At 37.8% G+C, this 19,930-nt stretch overlaps 1 protein-coding gene across 3 annotated transcripts in view; it reads right to left on the bottom strand.

The window, feature by feature from the left end:
* The window catches only part of PSD3 (pleckstrin and Sec7 domain containing 3), a 572,386-nt gene that overhangs the window by 304,983 nt on the left and 247,473 nt on the right, over positions 1-19,930 (bottom strand). For 2 of the 3 annotated variants that reach the window (XM_022571390.2, XM_022571392.2), the window contains exons 5-7: positions 4,153-4,356; positions 3,967-4,047; positions 1,881-1,993 (exon numbers count right to left, since the gene is read on the bottom strand). In XM_022571390.2, the coding sequence (XP_022427098.2) occupies positions 1,881-1,993; positions 3,967-4,047; positions 4,153-4,356 (398 nt within the window). The other variant, XM_089903828.1, reaches the window with a different exon arrangement.

Genomic DNA, 19,930 nt, shown 5'->3' with positions numbered 1-19,930 from the left:
TAATACTGTTACTTTTTTATTTTCTGTTAAGAAAGTGAATTAGGAAAGAAGCAAAAGTTAAAGAAAACCAAGATTTGCATCTTCCAATGTTTACTCTTTGGGTATTAGTTCTCTGGCTAAAAATATATAGACAGAAATAGTTATCCTTTTTCTTGCCATTCTTTAAAGGCAACATTTAGGTTGACTGGTCCAGGATGCTATGGATCAGACAAAAGTGAAATACTGAAATAATCACTGAAGATTTAAAAATTAATATTTAGGGGAAAAACGTTATCCAAACCAGCAAGGTCATTTCACACTTATATGGAAACATCACTTTCTCTTCTTACTTTACAAAGGAAAAGAAAAAGCACTAAGAGTTAAGCTTCTTACTTCCAAACCTTAGGATTAGTTCTCCTTATTCTCTCCCTGCAATTCTCAATCCAAGTAAAGTAGACAATAGCAGCTGCAGATGCAGAAAAATCTTATTAATTTATACTAAATGTACAAAAAAGCTTGTCCCACTAGTGAATTCATGAATTAAAGATAGCTTATCTTCCAAACTATGCCTCTGAGTAGGTGATTTCTCTAAGTGGACTATCTCTAAGTAGATGCTACTAAATGCTTAAAAGTGTATGTATTCCAATATTCTAAATACATATAAAACAAATTCTTGAATGTATTTATAAAACTCAGCAGCTAACTCTCAAATATCCTTATCAACAGCCAATTGAGTACACAAATCCGTAGTCCTTGTTTCACTTAGTAATGTCAATGTCTTCTTAGATTTGAAGAAGGTTCTAATACAAACAATCCACTTCTATACCTTTCATTCTCTAGTCAAGGCCGACAGTGATACAGACAGTGAATAAATGGTCTACATATAGTCAAAGGAATAAAGACAGTTCCTATTTTACGGATAGGAATGTGACTTTAACAATCAGTTAATTTAGCTATAGCCTTCAGGGCAGAGGCAGCAGGAGCAATCACTTTAGTCAATATAAAGTACACTGACACAATGTTAATTGGCAATACGGAAGCTAAGAGATAATTATAATTTCTAGTGCATCTAGTCTCAGTGATTTATTCCAGAACTTGTAAGTTTATGAAAGATACTCCAATTGTAAGTGAATATGCTTGACTTCAAACCCTGAAAACTTTGCTTTATTATAAGAATTGAAACGGAGAAATGACCTATCTTCATAGGGTATATCAAAAATTAAATAGTTTAAAGTTGCTTTTTAAAATAATAAATACAAATATAGATCATTAAAATCATAAATCAGAGTCAGTGGTCAGTGCTGTAATAATGAATGTCCAAAAAGAGCACCAGAGACACACCACAAACTCCAGTGAGATTTGCAAATGTTTCCAAAACTAACCATAAAACTATACATGCCCTTCATCAAGAAGCTTAGAGATCAGGTGTATAGGAAGGAGAAAGAAGAAAACTAGCATTTTACTTATTACAATGCACACTGACATAAAATCTCAGTGACAAACCATGAGCAATTTAAAGAAAGTATACTGTCATACTATGGAACTGGAAAATGGAGTAAAAGTAACTAAAACAAGAGTAAAGAATATCATGCAGTCATTAAACATCATGGCTTTTAAAGAATATTTGATAACATGAGAAAATGCTCACAATGAAAGGGAAAGACAGTAGGAAACAAAACTCTAATGATTCCAATTTGACATAAAATATTGTACAAATAGACTAGAAGGAAGTAAATCAAACTGTTAGTAACAGTTATCTCTAGGTAATTAGAGATAACTAGGTGATTTTCATTTTCTTCTGTATAAGTTTCCATATTTTCCATAATAAAATGTAACCTTCACACATTGAGGAAAATAGCCCTTGTTATAAGAAAGAAATTCAAGCATTTCCATCAGATTACCTTGTGAAGCAATGGTATCTGGGTTACAATAAAAATATCTATTGGAGAAGTGTACTAAAACTCTCTCTCGTTCTTGGGTTTCTCCCACAAGAGAAAATGCTTTAAAGAAGTACCTAAAAAAGAATTAAGGGGGAAAAGGTGAATTTTTAGAAAATGTTACCATACTCTCTATGTTTGATAGTTAAAGTTAATTCACTTAAACATAAGAAATTAACAATACAAAGTAAGATATTCTATAGTTATTTTTTAAAAATCACTTACTAGATGGCCATTCAATATAAATTTATATTGATGCTCATATTATAGGAACTGTCAATATAAAAGATGACAGAGCAATAACATGGTGGCCAATACATCAAAAAAAGCCTTGGGAAGGTGGGTGATTTCCACATATGTTAAGTGTCAAGTAGCCATTTTAAAAGATCAGTCGGATAAAAACTAAAGAACACAAGTCTGGATGCATAACCACGTAGGCTATGTTTTAAACTTTTTTTTTTTTTTTAATTTTTTGGCCATGCCACGCAGCATGTGGATCTTAGTTCCCCAACCAGGGATCGAACCCACGCCCCCTGCACTGGCAGTGTGGAGTCTTAACCACTGAACCACCAGGGAAGTCCCCTGTAGACTATGTTTTAAAGCTTGACAAAGATCACAGGTTTTTTTCATTTTGTTACTTGACTGTAATCACCACCGACCCACTATTAAAATTACAATTATATCGTCTTATGCATAGTAGATTTCTTTTTTTATTATTATTCAAACAGAAAGTTGCAAAAATTATAATGATCCTCATCAGTTCACTCAGTCCCATGTTATTTTTTTTTCATCTTGAACTTTTGTTAGCACTTTTATGAATTCATCAGTTTTCCATTAGCACAGTAGATTTCTGTTAATTTTATTTTGCCTATTATCACTACCATATATTATTAACTTGCTACATGAGGAAGAAATTGGAAAATAAAACCCTAATTTATTTCTTAAATTAGGAATACCAATCTAGATCAATCTAGATCAGAGTCACTGAGAGTACTGTCTATTATAGATGTATCCAGGGCCCTCACTTGACAAAGTAGATGCATTTACCTAAACATGAGATGGGAAGGAAAAAATCATTTAAAATGCCCTAAGAATCTTACTTTTGAAAGAAACATACAATAAAACATATTTCAATGATGAAAGTGTTGCTGTCTTCCTTTTCTGTAGCTAATCTAAATTATGTTGATCTAACTTTAATTTTTCTTAACTTTTTTTTATAAACCACATGAGAGAGCAAAGCAAAAATACAGATCCCTCCCCCACCCTTACCTGTTTTCACTGACAAACCTATTAGTACCCTTGATTCATGCAAAGAGCCAGAGACTAACTCACTGCTGTGCATTCTAACGGAACATCCTCCCTTCACCTCCCAGGCCTCAGTTTCCTGATTTGTAACACTAGAGCATTACACAAGATGATCTCAGAATTCCTCCAGGCTGTGACACGTTATAAAGTTTATAAGATTAAGTGCTTACTGGGTTTTACCTCCAGCTGCCCTTAGAAATTTATACTATGGTATCGTGTGAGATGTGAGGGTCAGTGTGTTTCCAACACCTTCACTTGAACAGATCAGCAAAAGGCGCTACTGTCCGAAACAGTTTTACAGATACTTTCTGCTGATTATTATGTTGATATTCATTTTTATCCCATTCATTAGTTAATTCCAAAGTACTGTCTTAAAGGGCTATTTGGCTACTGTAAAAAATGATTAGGGAAAATCTAATTCTACAGTCTGTAAACTGTGCCTTTTTAAGGTATTCAAAAACCAGATTCCCACAGATTCCATTTCTCCAAGACTTACTTTGCCACCATTCTTTACTAGGTCGTCTATTTGGTGCAGGATATGAGTTCATGTGTGATTTCATAAAAACAATATATTTTTCCCACTTTCCACCATGTTTAATATCTGTAATACAATCTGAGCTAAGATCACAAAGTAACTGTGGGTTTAAAAAAATAAAAATCAGATTTTAGCTTCAGCACATTATTTTCTCTTCTCAGAATTAATTATTTAGAAGCAAAAAAGAACAGAAGTGATGTTTAATCATACCTGAGAGACTGATCCAGTGTCATTCCTGTAAAATCAAAAAACTTCAAATATTCTTCCGCAACTAGTTTGCTAAATTCATTGCTATAAGAAAACAGAATAGACTTGGTTATTAAAATTGAAGCCATCAGAACACACACATACCCCTACAAGGATACACTCAGACACCATCCTTGGAATGGGACATACTTCTTGCCTAGGTGCTTTGCCACATCCGATCTTTTGAATCTGTCTAGTTGATAAAGACGTTTGGCCAACCTTTTGGCTGCTTCTACGTTGCTGCTGGTACCATTACTGAGACTTCCTGAGGTTTCCTTTTCCAGAATTTCAGTACTCCCCATTTCAGAATGAGCCTCTAGCAGTGTTGTTTTCACCCCAGCATTGCTGTGAGAACTGATAAAGAAGGAAACAAAAGAATAGAAAAGATTGTTCTTGTGTGGCAAAAAGGAAAGTAGCTAATGAAATTATCACAATATTGTAGAACAAATGAAAAAACTATTTTAAATGATAGCATCTTATGCTTAATTATTCACAAAAATATTTTCAGTTGCTATATTTTAACATACTAGAGAAGTGATTACTTAAACCCTAGATGAGCAGTTCTCAAACCTTTTGGTCTCAGGACGTTTATATTCTTGAAAGTATAGAGAACTCCAAAGACCTCTATGTATGTAAGTTATATCTAGTGATATTCACTGCATGAGTAATTAAAACAGAAAAATTTAAATATTCATTTAAAAATAATAAATCCATTTCATGAATATAATACATTTTTATTAAAAATAACTATATTTTCCAAAACAATAACATAATATTTAATGAGACAAGCAACAGTGATTTACATCTTTTACAAATTTCTTTAATGCCTGGCACACTAGAAGACAGCTGGATTCTCACAGCCATTTCTACATTCACTCAGTAATAATACATCATTTTGGTTGAAAGTATTAAGAAAATCTGGCCTCACAGAAATATTTAGTTAGAAAAGTAGGGAGCATTTTAATATCCTTAATTGTGGATATTCTTTTTTCATATGATGATGCCAAAATAAAACAAGTGGTAGTCTCTTAAAAGTTAGCTGCAATATAGAATCTAAACTTGTACCAATGAACTTTTTGTACTCATATTAAAAACGTCTCACATGGGCTTCCCTGGTGGCACAGCGGTTGAGAGTCTGCCTGCCAATGCAGGGGACATGGGTTCGAGCCCTGGTCTGGGCGGATCCCACGTGCTGCAGAGCAACTGGGCCCGTTAGCCACAACTACTGAGCCTGCGCATCTGGAGCTTGTGCTCCACAACAAGAGAGGCCGCGACAGTGAGAGGCCCGCGCACCGCCATGAAGAGTGGCCCCCACTCGCCGCATCTAGAGAGAGCCTGCGTGCAGCAATGAAGACCCACCACAGCCAAAAATAAATAAATAAATTAATTAATTAATTAAAAAAAAAAAAAAGTCTCACACTTTGAATGCATCTTACCCAGGCATGATTCTGCCACATGAACTGGTCACTTGCAAAATATCTGTTGACACATTTTATTATTTAAAAAAATAACATTTATTAATGTCACCACTAATATCCTCAGAAAAGTCTTTAAGTACTGGGAAGCTGCCAGACTTCTGGTGGTAGATACAAGTTTTCCAAAATTCTAATTTTTGATTGAAACTTAAGTATTACCATTGGCAACAAAAATTGATGGTTGTTTTCCTTAAAGTAGTTAAGTAACTCTATTTTCAAGAAAATGTTTGCCAAAACCACAGTTTGTCAGACTTTGAAGGAAAGTGGCATTTCCATGAAAAAAGCAACTAGTTTATAGCTCACAACTCAAACTACATGAGTGCTGTTCCTAGACAGCGCTTCATGCATATTTTCCATTTCATTGCATGTGAAATTAAAAAGGCTGATACCCAAGTGTTGAAAAGCAATTAATTGGTACTGCTTTATCAAGGACATCTTTAGGTGAAACTGCCCTTTATTTTTATTTTGAATGCATGGCAATGAAGAATGTAACAACTAGAACAGTTTGGTGCTACTACCTTGATTTGTGCTAAGGCCCCCACCATTGCTTTTGTACCATCAGTGTGTATCAACACATTGAAAAAGGAAAACAATGCTGCACTGTTATTATAAAAATAATTTTGACCTCACAAACCCATTGAAAGGGTCTCAGGAAGCCGCACAACCACACTGTGAGAACCTCTGCTCTAGCCAGGTGCTGCAGCATGCATCTGTAACACTAAAACCAATAACACTGTGATTTCCAGACCTTCCTTTGGACTTCTAACAGAACAAAGCTATGTTCGTGGTAAACTACTTGTGCTTAAGTAGCCTTCCAACACACTTACTGTAGACTGTAAAGCAGACATAGAATTTTTCTGCAATGAACCAGAGAGTAAATATTTCAGACTTGCAGGCCACATAAGGACCCTGGTCACACATGCTTCTTTGTTTTTGTTGTTTTTTCACAACCTTTAAAAATGTAAAAGCCATTCCAGGCTACACTGAATCCTAGTCTGCAGGCCCTTGCCCTATCCCATAGCTCTTTAACTTGGCCCAAATTGTAAGTAGAGAACAATTTATTGTCTAAACAAGGACACTCTGAAAAGGAAACAGGGATGATAAAATCATTAAATATGTAGTTATAATTGTTACAAGGTAAAAAAAAAAAAGCATTACCAATAAAAAAAAATAGTTGTAAACTTATAAAAATCATTACAGCAAAGTGAAGACATTTTTAAACAGAACTGCTTAATCTCTATTTTGTCACTTGTTCTACCTAACTTACAATTTCCCATTTCCCACTGATCCACCAACTGAGTGGTAGCCTGGCAGCTTCACTATCACTCAGTGCAGCTGGGCTACTGCACAACCAGCTGGTGCACCAAGGAGCGCCTGGGGGCTGCAGAGTCCCCGGAGTCCCCAACCACTGCCAGACTCTAGCAGCCCCTCTCCAAGCTCACTTATCAGCAAGCACTGCACAAGCTATCTCTGAAAGGAGCTTTAAGGGGAGGGAAAAGGGAGAGAGAGTATCCCACATAGTCTTTTAGACTCAACTATGTGAAATTTCTGTTCAATGCACACGTCAACTCACGCATTCCAGATGAGACTGTGGAGAAGCGGCAAGTACAAAGTGGAGGGTTACAAACCCATGCTGACTTATTCTACTGCAACTATTAATGATAATACTTCATTTTTTTAAAGTCAAAGTCAAATGCTAAACCATAGTCAACACCAAGACAACAGACACAAACCGGAACTGACCCAGGCAAACCAAGATGTTTGGTAACCCTCCCTAAGCAATCAGCCACCTTAAACAATTTTCCAAAAGAAATACCCACCAATTAAAATAACTTGCTTCATTATGATGAATTCTTCGTGTAAATACATTTAAATATTTTTTCATCTTAAACTTTCCTTTATAAAGTTCACATTACCAGCCAGTTTTGTGAAATTTACACTTTCAGAAAACTGAGTATTTAATTTTTATATACAGCAAACCTGTAAGTAAATTCATAGAGGACACTTCTTTTAAAGGCCAGCTCACACTTTTGTGTTTTCCTAAATAAGTGGTGAAAATGTAAAATATTTACTCTAAGAACTAGTTGAGTTACAATCAAGTAGTTTTTATAATTATGAAAAGAAAATCCCTGGAGTTGTGCTCCCGCGCATTCTCTTACTCTGCATATTAGCTATTGTGTAGAAAAAACAATGTCAAAGAAAGGATTTTCTTCTCAATTAAACTGCTACTTAGCATTGTTCACTTCTCAGGGCAAATTCACCGCATGTATTTAATCACTCCATTAAAAAAAGTAATTGTACCACATACATAGTACTGCAAAGATGTTGTTCAAATACAACAGACTTACCCTAACGACACTGTATTTTTTAAATGCGGTATTGATTCCTATTCCTTATGTTTCTCATTCCTCATGTTTGCTGCCTCTTTCTCCTATCCTGCCCAGCCTATTTCACCTCATTTTCCTCACATTCACCAGAAGGAGGCAATTTAAAAATGTGTATGGATCAGACTTCTCTGGACCTTCTTGAGAAAACCTTCAGTAAAAAGGAAAATAAGGAATAAAATGAAGATAAATACTTCCATTCCTAGATGGCTTCATTCTGCCCCATTCACAATTTATGAAAGAACATGAACAAGAATAGAGATTGCCCCTTTTAAGTCAGAAAGCCTGGCAGTATGATGGCAATACCAACTCACCAGCAGTACGACAGACACCAAGAACCCATATCTTGGAGCCAAGGGTGCGCCTGGGCCATGCTTCCTCTCACAAGCCCCTTCCCAGGACTCTTCATCCCCCATCTCCACTGTCTGCTGGTCCACTAGGGCTTCCAAGGACCTGGCTCCCTGTGAGGTCATATGACTATGACCTCACACTCTTGCAAGTGTTTACTGTTGGGGTTTCTGTATGTTTTTACAGTACTAATAAAAACAGAAGCCAGAACACAGGGTCCACTGTATACCAAGAGCATACACAACAATGGCAGCCCTGCCTTGTTCACACTTGATAAAGCAAACCGGATGGCCCCTCTCAGCAGGAGGGACACCCCTGTTTTGTTTCCTGGAATACACAAGACATTGTCCATCTAGTCTGCTGAGTGTTAGATGCTTTCAATAGTTTGAATTTTCCCTTCTTTTCTACAGTTCCGCTTTTCTTCTTGATCAAGTAACTTAAATCTCCTAAGGTGAAATCCTTACCAGTCACTTAAATATAGAAGAGACTTCCCAAAAGCTTCTCCCTGTGATATATATAAATGCTTCACTAAGGCCTATACCTCACACCTCCAAACATATGTGGTTACACTCTATCATCAATATCATCAAAAGAAGGATCAGATCACTGAGTCTGACCACCAAGCCTTTTCATAACCTTTTTATCATACTGATTACTGCGTTTTCCAAAAAAATTAATAGGACACCCAGTTAAATCAGAATTTCAAATAAACAAAAAACAGTTTTTAGTGAAAGTATGTCTCAAAAATTGCATGGGGCATACTGACACTAAAAAACTTATTATTTATCTAAAATTCAAATTTAACTGGGCATCCTGACTTTATCTGGTAACCCTATCTCCTGAATGCTTGTTCTCGATCAGACTCCTTCTGGGTTTGTTTCAACTTGCTTCTGTGATTTAATTTTTATTCCTACTATTTTTCTATTGTCTTACCAAGATCTTCTCTCAATTGACTATGATTTGCTGATTCTTCCCTAATGTCCTTCAAATACAAAAGGAAAACCCTCTTTTCTCTGTATTTTCACCCTTCCTTCCCAGCCTGCATACTGCCACCATGGATGTGATAAAACGTCTCCCTCACAAATATCCTACACAAGGTAAAAGCCCATGCTCTGCCACATGTCGTTAAGGCCCTTCACAAGCCAACCCCAACTGCCCGTTTAGACTGGTCACCTCCATCGTCTTCATGCTTGGGCTGCACAGAGATGTAAGCTGTGCTCTTACACCCCTTTCCCACGTCCTTCCCTTTGCCGCTCCTGTCACCCCCACCCTAAAATCCTGGGGTTCCCAAAAATTCTGCAAACTCAATGATCCTACAAGAACCCAAGTGAAATAACAGCTTTTCTAAGACTCGTACTCCAACCCCCCCGGCTGCATTCTCAGAGCACCTGGATATTACAGCTCTGCTTTTTTAAAGTCCCACCTCTCTCACCTACCACTATCTTAAACTTCACTTTGTATCCACATCAGAAGAGTAGGCTGAGGTTATTCAACAGCCATCTGTTGAAAGGATGCAGAACTGAGCAAGCAGCTGTGTCCACTTCCTTTGAGGTCTTCTGCGTTCTGCCAGCAATGACATGGGGCACTAACTTTCTAGTTCAGTATAACCGATCCCGAAAAGTTCTAAGGAGACTGACATCAGCAGAGGGTACCAGATACACTGTCTTAGTTCATATTTTCTTTGAATTTAAATTTTTTAAATGTCTTTAAATTTTTATTTAATTGTGGTAATAAAACTAGGATAAAAAAATAAACTAGGCTAAGGTGTGCGCCCTGCATTTAGAAAACAACCACAGTCACCTAGTTCAATTTCATACATAAGCTAGCCAGAGGCAAGTCAGAAGAATCCCAAAGAGGGCGAAGAAACAACTCCAGTCACAAGTGGAATAAAAGGACTGGAAGGGAGCACTATGACCCGGCTGCCATTCTGCAAGCTGAGGATGCAGTCACAGAGGCCTGAAACCAGCAGACTCAGGGAAGCCAGAATAAAGTCAGTCAAGAAGAGCTCTAAGTACAACACCGTAAGTGAGATACACTTAAAACCCAGAAGCATAAATCGCCTCTAAGAAAGGAAAGGAAATCTTCTTGGCCACCATTATCTATGGCCTTTATTTCTCAGGCAGAGTAGAGATAGCACCTAATCTAATCTTTTAAAAACATATTCCTTTTATCAAAATTTTTTAAAAATTATTTTATTTTATTTTTTATTGAAGAATAGTTGTATTAGTTTCAGGTGTATGACAAAGTGATTCAGTAATACATACGTATATATCTATCCTTTTTCAGACTCTCTTCCCTTATAGGTTATTACAAAATATTGAGTATAGTTCCTTGTGCTATACAGTAGGCCCTTCTTGGTTATCTTTTTTATATATAGTAGTATGTATATGTTAACCCCAAACTCCTAATTTATCCCTCTCCACCTCTTCCCCTTTGGTAACCCTGAGTTTGCTTTCTACGGCTGTGAGTCTATTTCTGTTTTGTATATTAAGTTCATTTGTACCACTTTTTTTTTATATGTCACATATAAGCGATACAATACTTGTCTTTGTTTGGCTTACTTTACTTAGTATGATAATCTCTAGGTCCATCCATGTTGGTGCAAATGGTATTATTTCATTCTTTTTTATGACTGAGTAATATTCCATTGTTTATATACACCACATCTTCTTTATCCACTGCTCTGTCGATGGGCATCTAGGTTGCTTCCATGTCTTGGCTATTGTAAACAGTGCTGCAATGAACACTGGGGTGCACGTGGCTTTTTTGAATTATGGTTTTCTCTGGATATATGTCCCTGAGTGGGACTGCAGGATATGGTAGTTCTATTTATAGTTTTTTAAGGAACCTCCATACTGTTCTCCATAGTGGCTGTACCAATTTACACTCCCACCAACAATGCAAGAGGGTTCCTTTTTCTCTACACCCTCTCCAGCATTTATTATTTGTAGACTTTTTGATGATGGCCATTCTGATCAGTGTGGAGTGATACATCATTGCAGTCTTGATTTTCATTTCTCTAATAATTAGCAATGCTGAGCACCTTTTTATGTGCCTCTGGCCCATCTGTATGTCTTCTTGGGAGAAACATCTATTTAGATCTTCTGCCCATTTTTGTATTGGGTTGTTGGTTTTTTGATATTGAGCTGCATGAGCTGCTTGTATATTCTGGAGAGTAAGCCCTTGTTGGTCACATTGTTTGCAAATATTTTCTCCCATTCCATAGTTTGTTTTTTTGTTTTGTTTATGGTTTCCTTTGCTGTGCAAAAGCTTCTAAGTTTAATTAGGTCCCATTTGTTTACTTTTGTTTTTATTTCCGTTACTCTAGGAGATGGATCCAAAAAGATATTGCTGCAATTTACGTCAAAGAATGTTCTGTGTACTTTTTCCACTAGGACTTTTATAGCATCAAGTCTTACATTTAGATCTTTAATCCATTTTGAGTTTATCGTTGTGTATGGTGTTAGGAAGTGTTCTAATTTCCTTCTTTGACATGTAGCTGTCCAGTTTTCCCAGCACCACTTATTGAAGAGACTGTCTTTTCTGCGTTGTATATTCTTGCCTCCTTTGTCATAGATTAATTGACCATAGATGTGTGGGTTTATTTCTGAGCTCTCTAATCTGTTCCATTGATCTATGTTTCTGTTTTTGTGCCACTACCATACTGTCTTGATTACTATGTAGTACAGTCTGAAGTCAGAGACCCTGATTCTTCCAGCTCTTTTTTTCTTTCTCAAGATTGCTTTGGTTATTTGAGGTCTTTTGTGTTTCCATACAAATTTTTAAATTTTTTGCTCTAGTTCTGTGAAAAATGCCATTGGTAATTTGTAGGGATTGCACTGAATCTTTAGATTGCCTTGGGTAATATAGTCATTTTGACAATATTGATTCTTCCGATCCAAGAACACAGTATATCTTTCCATCTGTTTGTATCATCTTTGATTTCTTTCATCAGTGTCTTATAGTTTTCAGAGTACAGGTCTTTTTCCTCCTTAGGTAGGTTTATTCCTAGGTATTTTATTCTTTTTGATGCAAAGGTAAATGGGATTGTTTCCTTAATTTCTCTTTCTGATCTTTCATTGTTAGTGTATAGAAATGCAACAGACTTCTGCATATTAATTTTGTATCCTGCAACTTTACCGAATTCATTGATGAGCTCTAGCAGTTTTCTACACCTAATCTTGAGGGAAACGTAAATGAGGTTATTCAAAACAGCTACAGCACCTCCAGTGGTGCCATTTACCTAATAGTATCTAATACTGGTTAAGCCTGGGAGTAGTGCTTTCTAGAGATTGTCTCAGGCAGAGTGTTGGCCTGACACAGGCCTCAGCACTCTTCTTACCTCAGGAAGAAGAAGGAATGTATACCAGGGGGAGGGGGAGGGGGAGGGAGAGAGGGGGTGGGAGAGGAGGGAGAGGGAGGGGGTGAGAGGGTTAAGAAGAGAGGAAGGGAGCTAGAGAAAGAGAGAGCAGAGAGTGTGCAAGCATATGGGGAAAAACAGGAGACAGAGGAGAAAAACCCTGAGTTTGATTCAAAGACTTGAAGACATGATAAGTATAAGGTGCTGACAGTATATCCAGGCAGAGCTACCTGTGGGAACTCAGTACAGGCACAGCAGTTGCCCACACACTGATGGGTGCCCTCACAGGGTGAGAGTCTACATGACCAAGGAACTCCAAAATGTGCCACCCGAAAAATGTGTCTAGCAGAGTATTCATCTGAATAAAACTCCATTACAGTGAAAGAATTAGGAGGTCCCCTTAATTTATTAATGAGATTCTCCAGGCAAGCACTCAGTTTGCCAGTAAGGAACAACTATAAATTTAGAAGATGCTAAAAGCGAGTATCTGTTGAAAAGCTCCAGTTAGACTGCCAAGTTCAAACATGGGTTCCATCAGCCACCAGTTGTGGGTAAGTTCATTATTCTCCGTGAGCCTCAGTTTGTTCATCTACAGAATGGAAAGAACGAAGTGCTATGAAGATTAAATGAGAAGATCTGTGTAAATGCTTAGGGCAGAGTCTGGCACACAGTAAACAATAAATGTCAGCTGCCATCACCAGACCCATTTTCATCACTACACCACCCCTTGCACCACTAAGATTACTACTTGGTTATTTGGATGATCAGGCGAGATCAGCATTTTATTAAATGTAAACTGCTATTAGTAATCATATACAAATGTTAGCTCTCAGTATCAATGAATACTTGATTTTTCTAAAGAAAACTGCCTCAAATGAACACATTTTTGATGTTTATATAGAATAGATTTCTCTAGATGGGACTGCATCTTACCTACAAATGATTTCAGGGCCCTTATAAGAGAACCATAAACAAAACCTAATAATCAAAACTCAGCACAGAGGTCAAAATTCAGTCTTTACCAATGATGAATTTTAGTAAGCGTCACCTAGAAGGTCTGCCTCCTCAGGGAACTTTTCACCTCACTCATTTTTCTCAGTCCCTGCCTTCGGTGTTCCAGAAGAGGGCACCCGTGTGCGAGGCAGTGTACAGAGACCGACCAAGCTCACCAACAGAATGAGACAGGCTGAACGTGCCTTAGTAGCACTAATTTCCAGGAAACAATTGGACTCGTCACCCTTCTACAGGTTCAGACTCCTCTGGGCATGATCCAGAAGATGGGGGTTTTCAGTTTTTTGCTTTTTGGGGTTGTTTTGTTTTTCTATACTAGGCTGCAGCTTTTCTGGGCCAGCTCTCAAATAAGCATGTAATACCTGCAATACTATCAACTTTAATACAACCACATTATAAAAATTTGAAATGAATCATTTGCAAAGCAACTATTTCTAAATGCTGAGCGTGAAAACTAAGGAGAAAAAAAATGATGCAAAAACATTTACATGTTCACTCTTTGCACAGAAGCTTCTTTGTGCAAAGTGGGATCAATGAATCCCAATTCCAGTGGGCAGGAAAGGAAGAGTGAATCATTTGCAGATAGACTAACTTGTTTTCCTGAGATACTCTTAAAATGTCATTGGAATTCTGAGTTTACAACTTTCATGAGAAACAGCTTTTGCCTATGTTGCTTCACTGCCTTGATATGGCATTAAAAATTTCTGATAACACCATATCACTCTCCACCCTGACAAAAGAAAATAAAGGGGCAACTGCATTCCACTCCCTTGTAAACTAATCAGTAGATGGTCTGAAGCTGATCATCTCCTTTAATAATGTGATTAAAATACACTGCACAGGGAGGCAGAGCCAAGATGGCAGCATGGGAAGACACGGCGTTGGAGTCTCCCCACAACTAGGGCACCTGCCGGCCATTGGGGGGGACTGTGACGACCAAGGAGACGGGAGGAACCTCCAAGTGAACCAGTAGGAGGTAGGGGGGACTGAGGGAGGGAGAAGTGGAGGCCAGACAGGATCGGCACCCCTGAGGCTGGGAAGATCTGGAGAGGCAGGGGGGAGGGACCCTCCGGGAGGAGTGGGAGAGGAGTGGAGGGCGATCTTCTGGCCCAGTCAGGCCAGAGAGCCGGCTGAGCTCCCAGGCTGATCCCCTGCCCTCCAAAGCCCCTTCAGGCCGCATGGGTCCCTGGGGGCACAGGAGGGAGGCTGGGGAGATCAGAAGAGGCAGGCGGGAGGAACCATCCAGGACAGGAGGAGCAGGAGAGGAGGGCGTTTGCCCCCCCGGACTCGAGCCCAGGAGGCCTGCTGGGCTCCCAGGTTGGGTCCCCTGCCCTCTGAGACCAGGGGTGGGGGGCATGCCTGGGCCCTTTCTGTTCCTTGAGCCTAAGCCCCACCCCCCACAGCCCCCAGGGCCTTTTCCAGCCCTGTGGGTCCTGAGCATAGGACCTGCCCACCACCCAAACCTTGCCCTTGCTTAGGCACCACCCTCCACAGCCAAGGCCTTTTCCCATTTTTTTTCTTTTCCCTCCCCCTCTTTTTTACTATTGTGGTACTGATGTACCTTCCAGTTGTTGATTCATCTATATTTTTAATTTTATATTCTTTTCAATATATCTGTTAGTTTCCTAGTCTAATTTTATCTTCTACTTTGTTATTGTTCTCTTTTTTGCCACCCCACACGGCTTGCGGGATCTTGGTTCACGAGCTGGGCCTGGGCCGAAGCTCCTGCAGTGGGAGCTCCAAGTCTGAACCACTGGAGTAACAGAGAACCTCAGACCGCAGGGAATATTCATCGGAGTGAGGTCTCCAGGAGATCCTCATCTTAGCACCCAGACCAAGTTCTACCCAATAGCTTACAAACTCCAGCGTTGGAAGCCTCAGGCCAAGCAACCAGTAAGACAGGAATGCAATACCATTCATTAAAAAAAAAAAAAAAAGAAAAAGAAAAAAAAATGAGATGGCAAAAAAATGTGTAACAGATGAAGGAGCAAGATAAAAACCTACAAGACCAAATAAATGAAGAGGAAATAAGCAATCTACCTGAAAAAGAATTCAGAATGATGATAGTAAAAATGATCCAGAATCTCAGAAATAGAATGGAGGCACGGATTGAGAAAATACAAGAAATGTTTAACATTTTAGAAGAACTAAACAACAAACAAACAGAGATGAACAACACAATAACTGAAGTGAAAACTACATTAGAAGGAATCAATAACAGAATAACTGAGGCAGAAGAACAAATAAGTGAGCTGGAAGACAAAATGGTGGAAATAAGTGCCAAGGAGCAGAATAAAGAAAAAAGAATTGAAGACAACCTCAGAGACCTCTGGGACAACACTAAACACACCAACATTCGAATTATAGGGGTCCCAGAAGAAGAAGAGAAAAAGAAAGGGTCTGAGAAAATATTTGAAGAGATTACAGTCGAAAACTTCCCTAACATGGGAAAGGAAATAGTCACCCAAGTCCAGGAAGCACAGAGTCCCATACAGGATAAACCCTAGGAAAAACACACCAAGACACATATTAATCAAACTAACAAAATTCAAAGAAAAAACATTAAAAGCAGCAAGGGAAAAACAAAAAATAACACACAAAGGAATCCCTATAAGGTCATCAGATGATTTTTCAGTGGAAACTCTGCAGGCCAGAAGGCAGTGGCAGGATATACTTAAAGTGATGAAAGAGAAAAACCCACAACCAAGATTACTCTTCCCAGCAAAGATCTCATTCAGATTACCCAGAGAAGCCAAAAGCTTTCCAGACAAGCAAAAGCTAAGAGAAATCAGCACCACCAAACCAGCTTTACAACAAATGCTAAAGAAACTTCTCTAGGCGTGAAACATGAGAGAAGAAAAAAACCTGCAAAAACAAACCAAAAACAATTAAGAAAATGGTAATAGGAACCTGCATATCAATAACAACCTTGACCATAAATGGATTAAATGCCCCAATCAAAAGACACAGACTGGTTGAATGGATACAAAAACAAGACCCAAATATATGCCATGTACAAGAGACCCACTTCAGACCTGAAAGTGACACATACAGACTGAAAGTGAAGGGATAGAAAAAGATATTCCATGCAAATGGAAATCAAAAGAAAGCTGGAGCAGCAATACTTGTATCAGATAAAATAGATTTTAAAATAAAGACTCTTACAAGACATAAGGAGGGACACTACATAATGATCAAATGATCAGTCCAAGAAGAAGATGTGACAATTATAAATGTTTATGCACCCAACACAGGAGCACCTCAATACATAAGGCAAATGCTAACAACCATGAAAGGGGAAATCGACAGTAACACACTAATAGTAGGGGACTTTATCACCCCACTTACACCAATGGAAAAATCATCCAAACAGAAAATAAATAAGGAAACACAAGCTTTAAATGACACAATGGACCAGACAGATTTAATTGATATTTATAGAACATTCCACCCAAAAGTGGCAGAATACACTTTCTTCTCGAGTGCACATGGAACATTCTCCAGGATGGATCACATCTTGGGTCAAAAATCAAGACTCACTAAATTTAAGAAAATTGAAATCATATCAAGCACCTTTTCTGACCACAACGCTATGAGATTGGAAACCACTTACAGGAAAAAAACTGTAAAAAACACAAATACATGGAGGCTCAACAGTGCACTACTAAATAACCAAGAGATCACTGAAGAAATCAAAGAAGAAATTAAAAAATACAAAGAAACAAATGACAATGAAAACACAACAACCCCAAACCCATGGGACGCAGCAAAAAACAGTTCTAAGAGGGCAGTTTATAGCAATTCAATCTCACCTCAAGAAACAAGAAAAATCTCAAATAAACAATCTAACCCTATACTTAAAACAACAAGAGAAAGAAGAACAAAGAAAACCCAAAGTCAGTAGAAGGAAAGAAATCATAAAGATGAGAGTAGAAATGAATGAAATAGAAATGAAGAAAACAACAGCAAAGATCAATAAAACTAAAAGCTGGTTCTTTGAGAAGATAAGCAAAATTGATAAACCCTTAGCCAGACTGATCAAGAAAAAAAGGGAGGGGGTGCAAATCAATAAAATTAGAAATGAAAAAGGAGAAATCACAACTGACACTGCAGAAATGCAAAGGATTATGAGACTACTACAAACAACTTTATGGCAATAAAATGGACAGCCATGAAGAAATGGACAAATTCTTGGAAAGGTATAATTTTCCAACGCTGAACCTGGAAGAATTAGAAAATATAAACAGACCTATCATAAGTAATGAAATTCAAACTGTAATTAAAAGTCTTCCAACAAACAAAAGTCCAGGACCAGAGGGCTTCACAGGCGAATTCTATCAAACATTCACAGAAGAGTTGACCCCAATTCTTCTCAAACCCTTTCAAAAAACTGCAAAGGGAGAAACACTCCCAAATTCATTCTACAAAGCCACCATCACCCTGATACCAAAACCAGAAAAAGATATCACAAAAAAATAAAATTATAGACCAATATCACTGATGAACATAGATGCAAAAATCCTCAACAAAACACTAAAAACAGAATCCAACAGCACATTAAAGGGATCATACAGAATGATCAAGTGGGGTTTATCCCAGTGATACAAGGATTCTTCAATATAAGCAAATCAATCAATGTGATACACCACATTAACAAATTAAGGAGTAAAAACCATATAAGCATCTCAATAGATGCAGAAAAAGCTTTTGACAAAATTCAACACTCATTTATGACAAAAACTCTCCAGAAAATGGGCATAGAGGGAACTTATCTCAACATAATAAAGGCCATATATGACAAATCCACAGCAAGCGTCATATTCAATGGTGAAAAACTGAAAGCATTTCCACTAAGATCAGGAACAGGCCAAGGATGTCCACTCTTGCTGCTCTTATTCAACACAGTTTTGGAAGTCCTAGCCACAGCAATCAAAGAAGAAAAAGAAATAAAAGGAATACAAATTGGAAAAGTAAAACTGTCACTGTTTGCTGATGACATGATGCTATACGTAGAAAATCCTAAAGATGCCACCAGAAAACTACTAGAACTACTAAATGAATTCAGTAAGGTTGCAGGATACAAAATTAGTACACAGAAGTCTCTGGCATTGCTATATACCAACAATGAAAAATCAGAAAGAGAAATTAAGGAAACATTGCATTTACCACTGCAACAAAAAGAATAAAATACCTAGAAATAAACCTGCCTAAGGAGGTGAAAGACTTGTACTCAGGACACTATAAAACACTGATGAAAGAAATCAAAGATGACATAAACAGATGGAGAAATATAACATGTTCTTGGACTGGAAGAATCAACATTGTGAAAATGACTATACAACCCAAAGCAATCTACAGATTCAATGCAATCTCTCTCAAACTACCAATGGCATTCTTCACAGAATTAGAACAAAAAGTTTTGCAATTTGTATGGAAACACAAAAGACCCCGAATTGCCAAAGCAATCTTGAGAAAGAAAAACGGAGTTGGAGGAAGCAGGCTCCCCAACTTCAAACTATACCACAAAGCTACAGTAATCAAGACTGTATGGTACTGGCACAAAAAGAGAAACAGAGATCAATGGTACAGGATAGAATGCCCAGAGATAAACCCACACACATATGGGCACCTAATTTACAACACAGGAGGCAAGAACACACAATGGAGAAAAGACAGCCTCTTCAATAAGTGGTGCTTGGAAAATGGACAGTTACATGTAAAAGAATGAAATTAGAACACTCCCTAACACCATACACAAAAATAAACTCCAAATGGATTAAAGACCTAAATGTAAGACCAGACACTATAAAATTCTTAGAGGAAAACATAGGAAAAACATTCTTTGACACAAACCACAGCAAGATCTTTTTTCACCCACCTCCTAGAATAACAAAAATAAAAACAAAAATAAACAAATGGGACCTAATGAAACTTAAAAGCTTTTGCACAGCAAAGGAAACCATAAGCAAGACGAAAAGACAACTCTCAGAATGGGAGAAAATATTTGCAAACAAATCAACGGACAAAGGATCAATCTCCCAACTATACAAAGAGCTCATGGAGCTCAATATCAAAAAAAAAACCAAACAACCCAATTAAAAAATGGGCAGAAGACCTAAATAGACATTTCTCCAAAGGAGACATACAGATGGCCAAGAGGTACATGAAAAGTTGCTCAACTTCACTAATTATTAGAGAAATGCAAATCAAAACTACAATGAGGTATCACCTCACGCCAGTCAGAATGGCATTATCAAAAAACCTAGAAACAATAAATGCTGGAAAGGGTGTGGTGAAAAGGGAACCCTCCTGCACTGCTGGTGGGAATGTAAATTGATACAGCCACTATG

Source organism: Delphinapterus leucas, chromosome 21 (genome assembly GCF_059928025.1).
Source record: "Delphinapterus leucas isolate spDelLeu-1000000601 "Yukka" chromosome 21, BTC_Dleu_Yukka2, whole genome shotgun sequence".
In the NCBI taxonomy this organism is placed as follows: Eukaryota; Metazoa; Chordata; class Mammalia; order Artiodactyla; family Monodontidae; genus Delphinapterus; species Delphinapterus leucas.
This window is presented reverse-complemented; position numbering and strand designations above follow the sequence as displayed.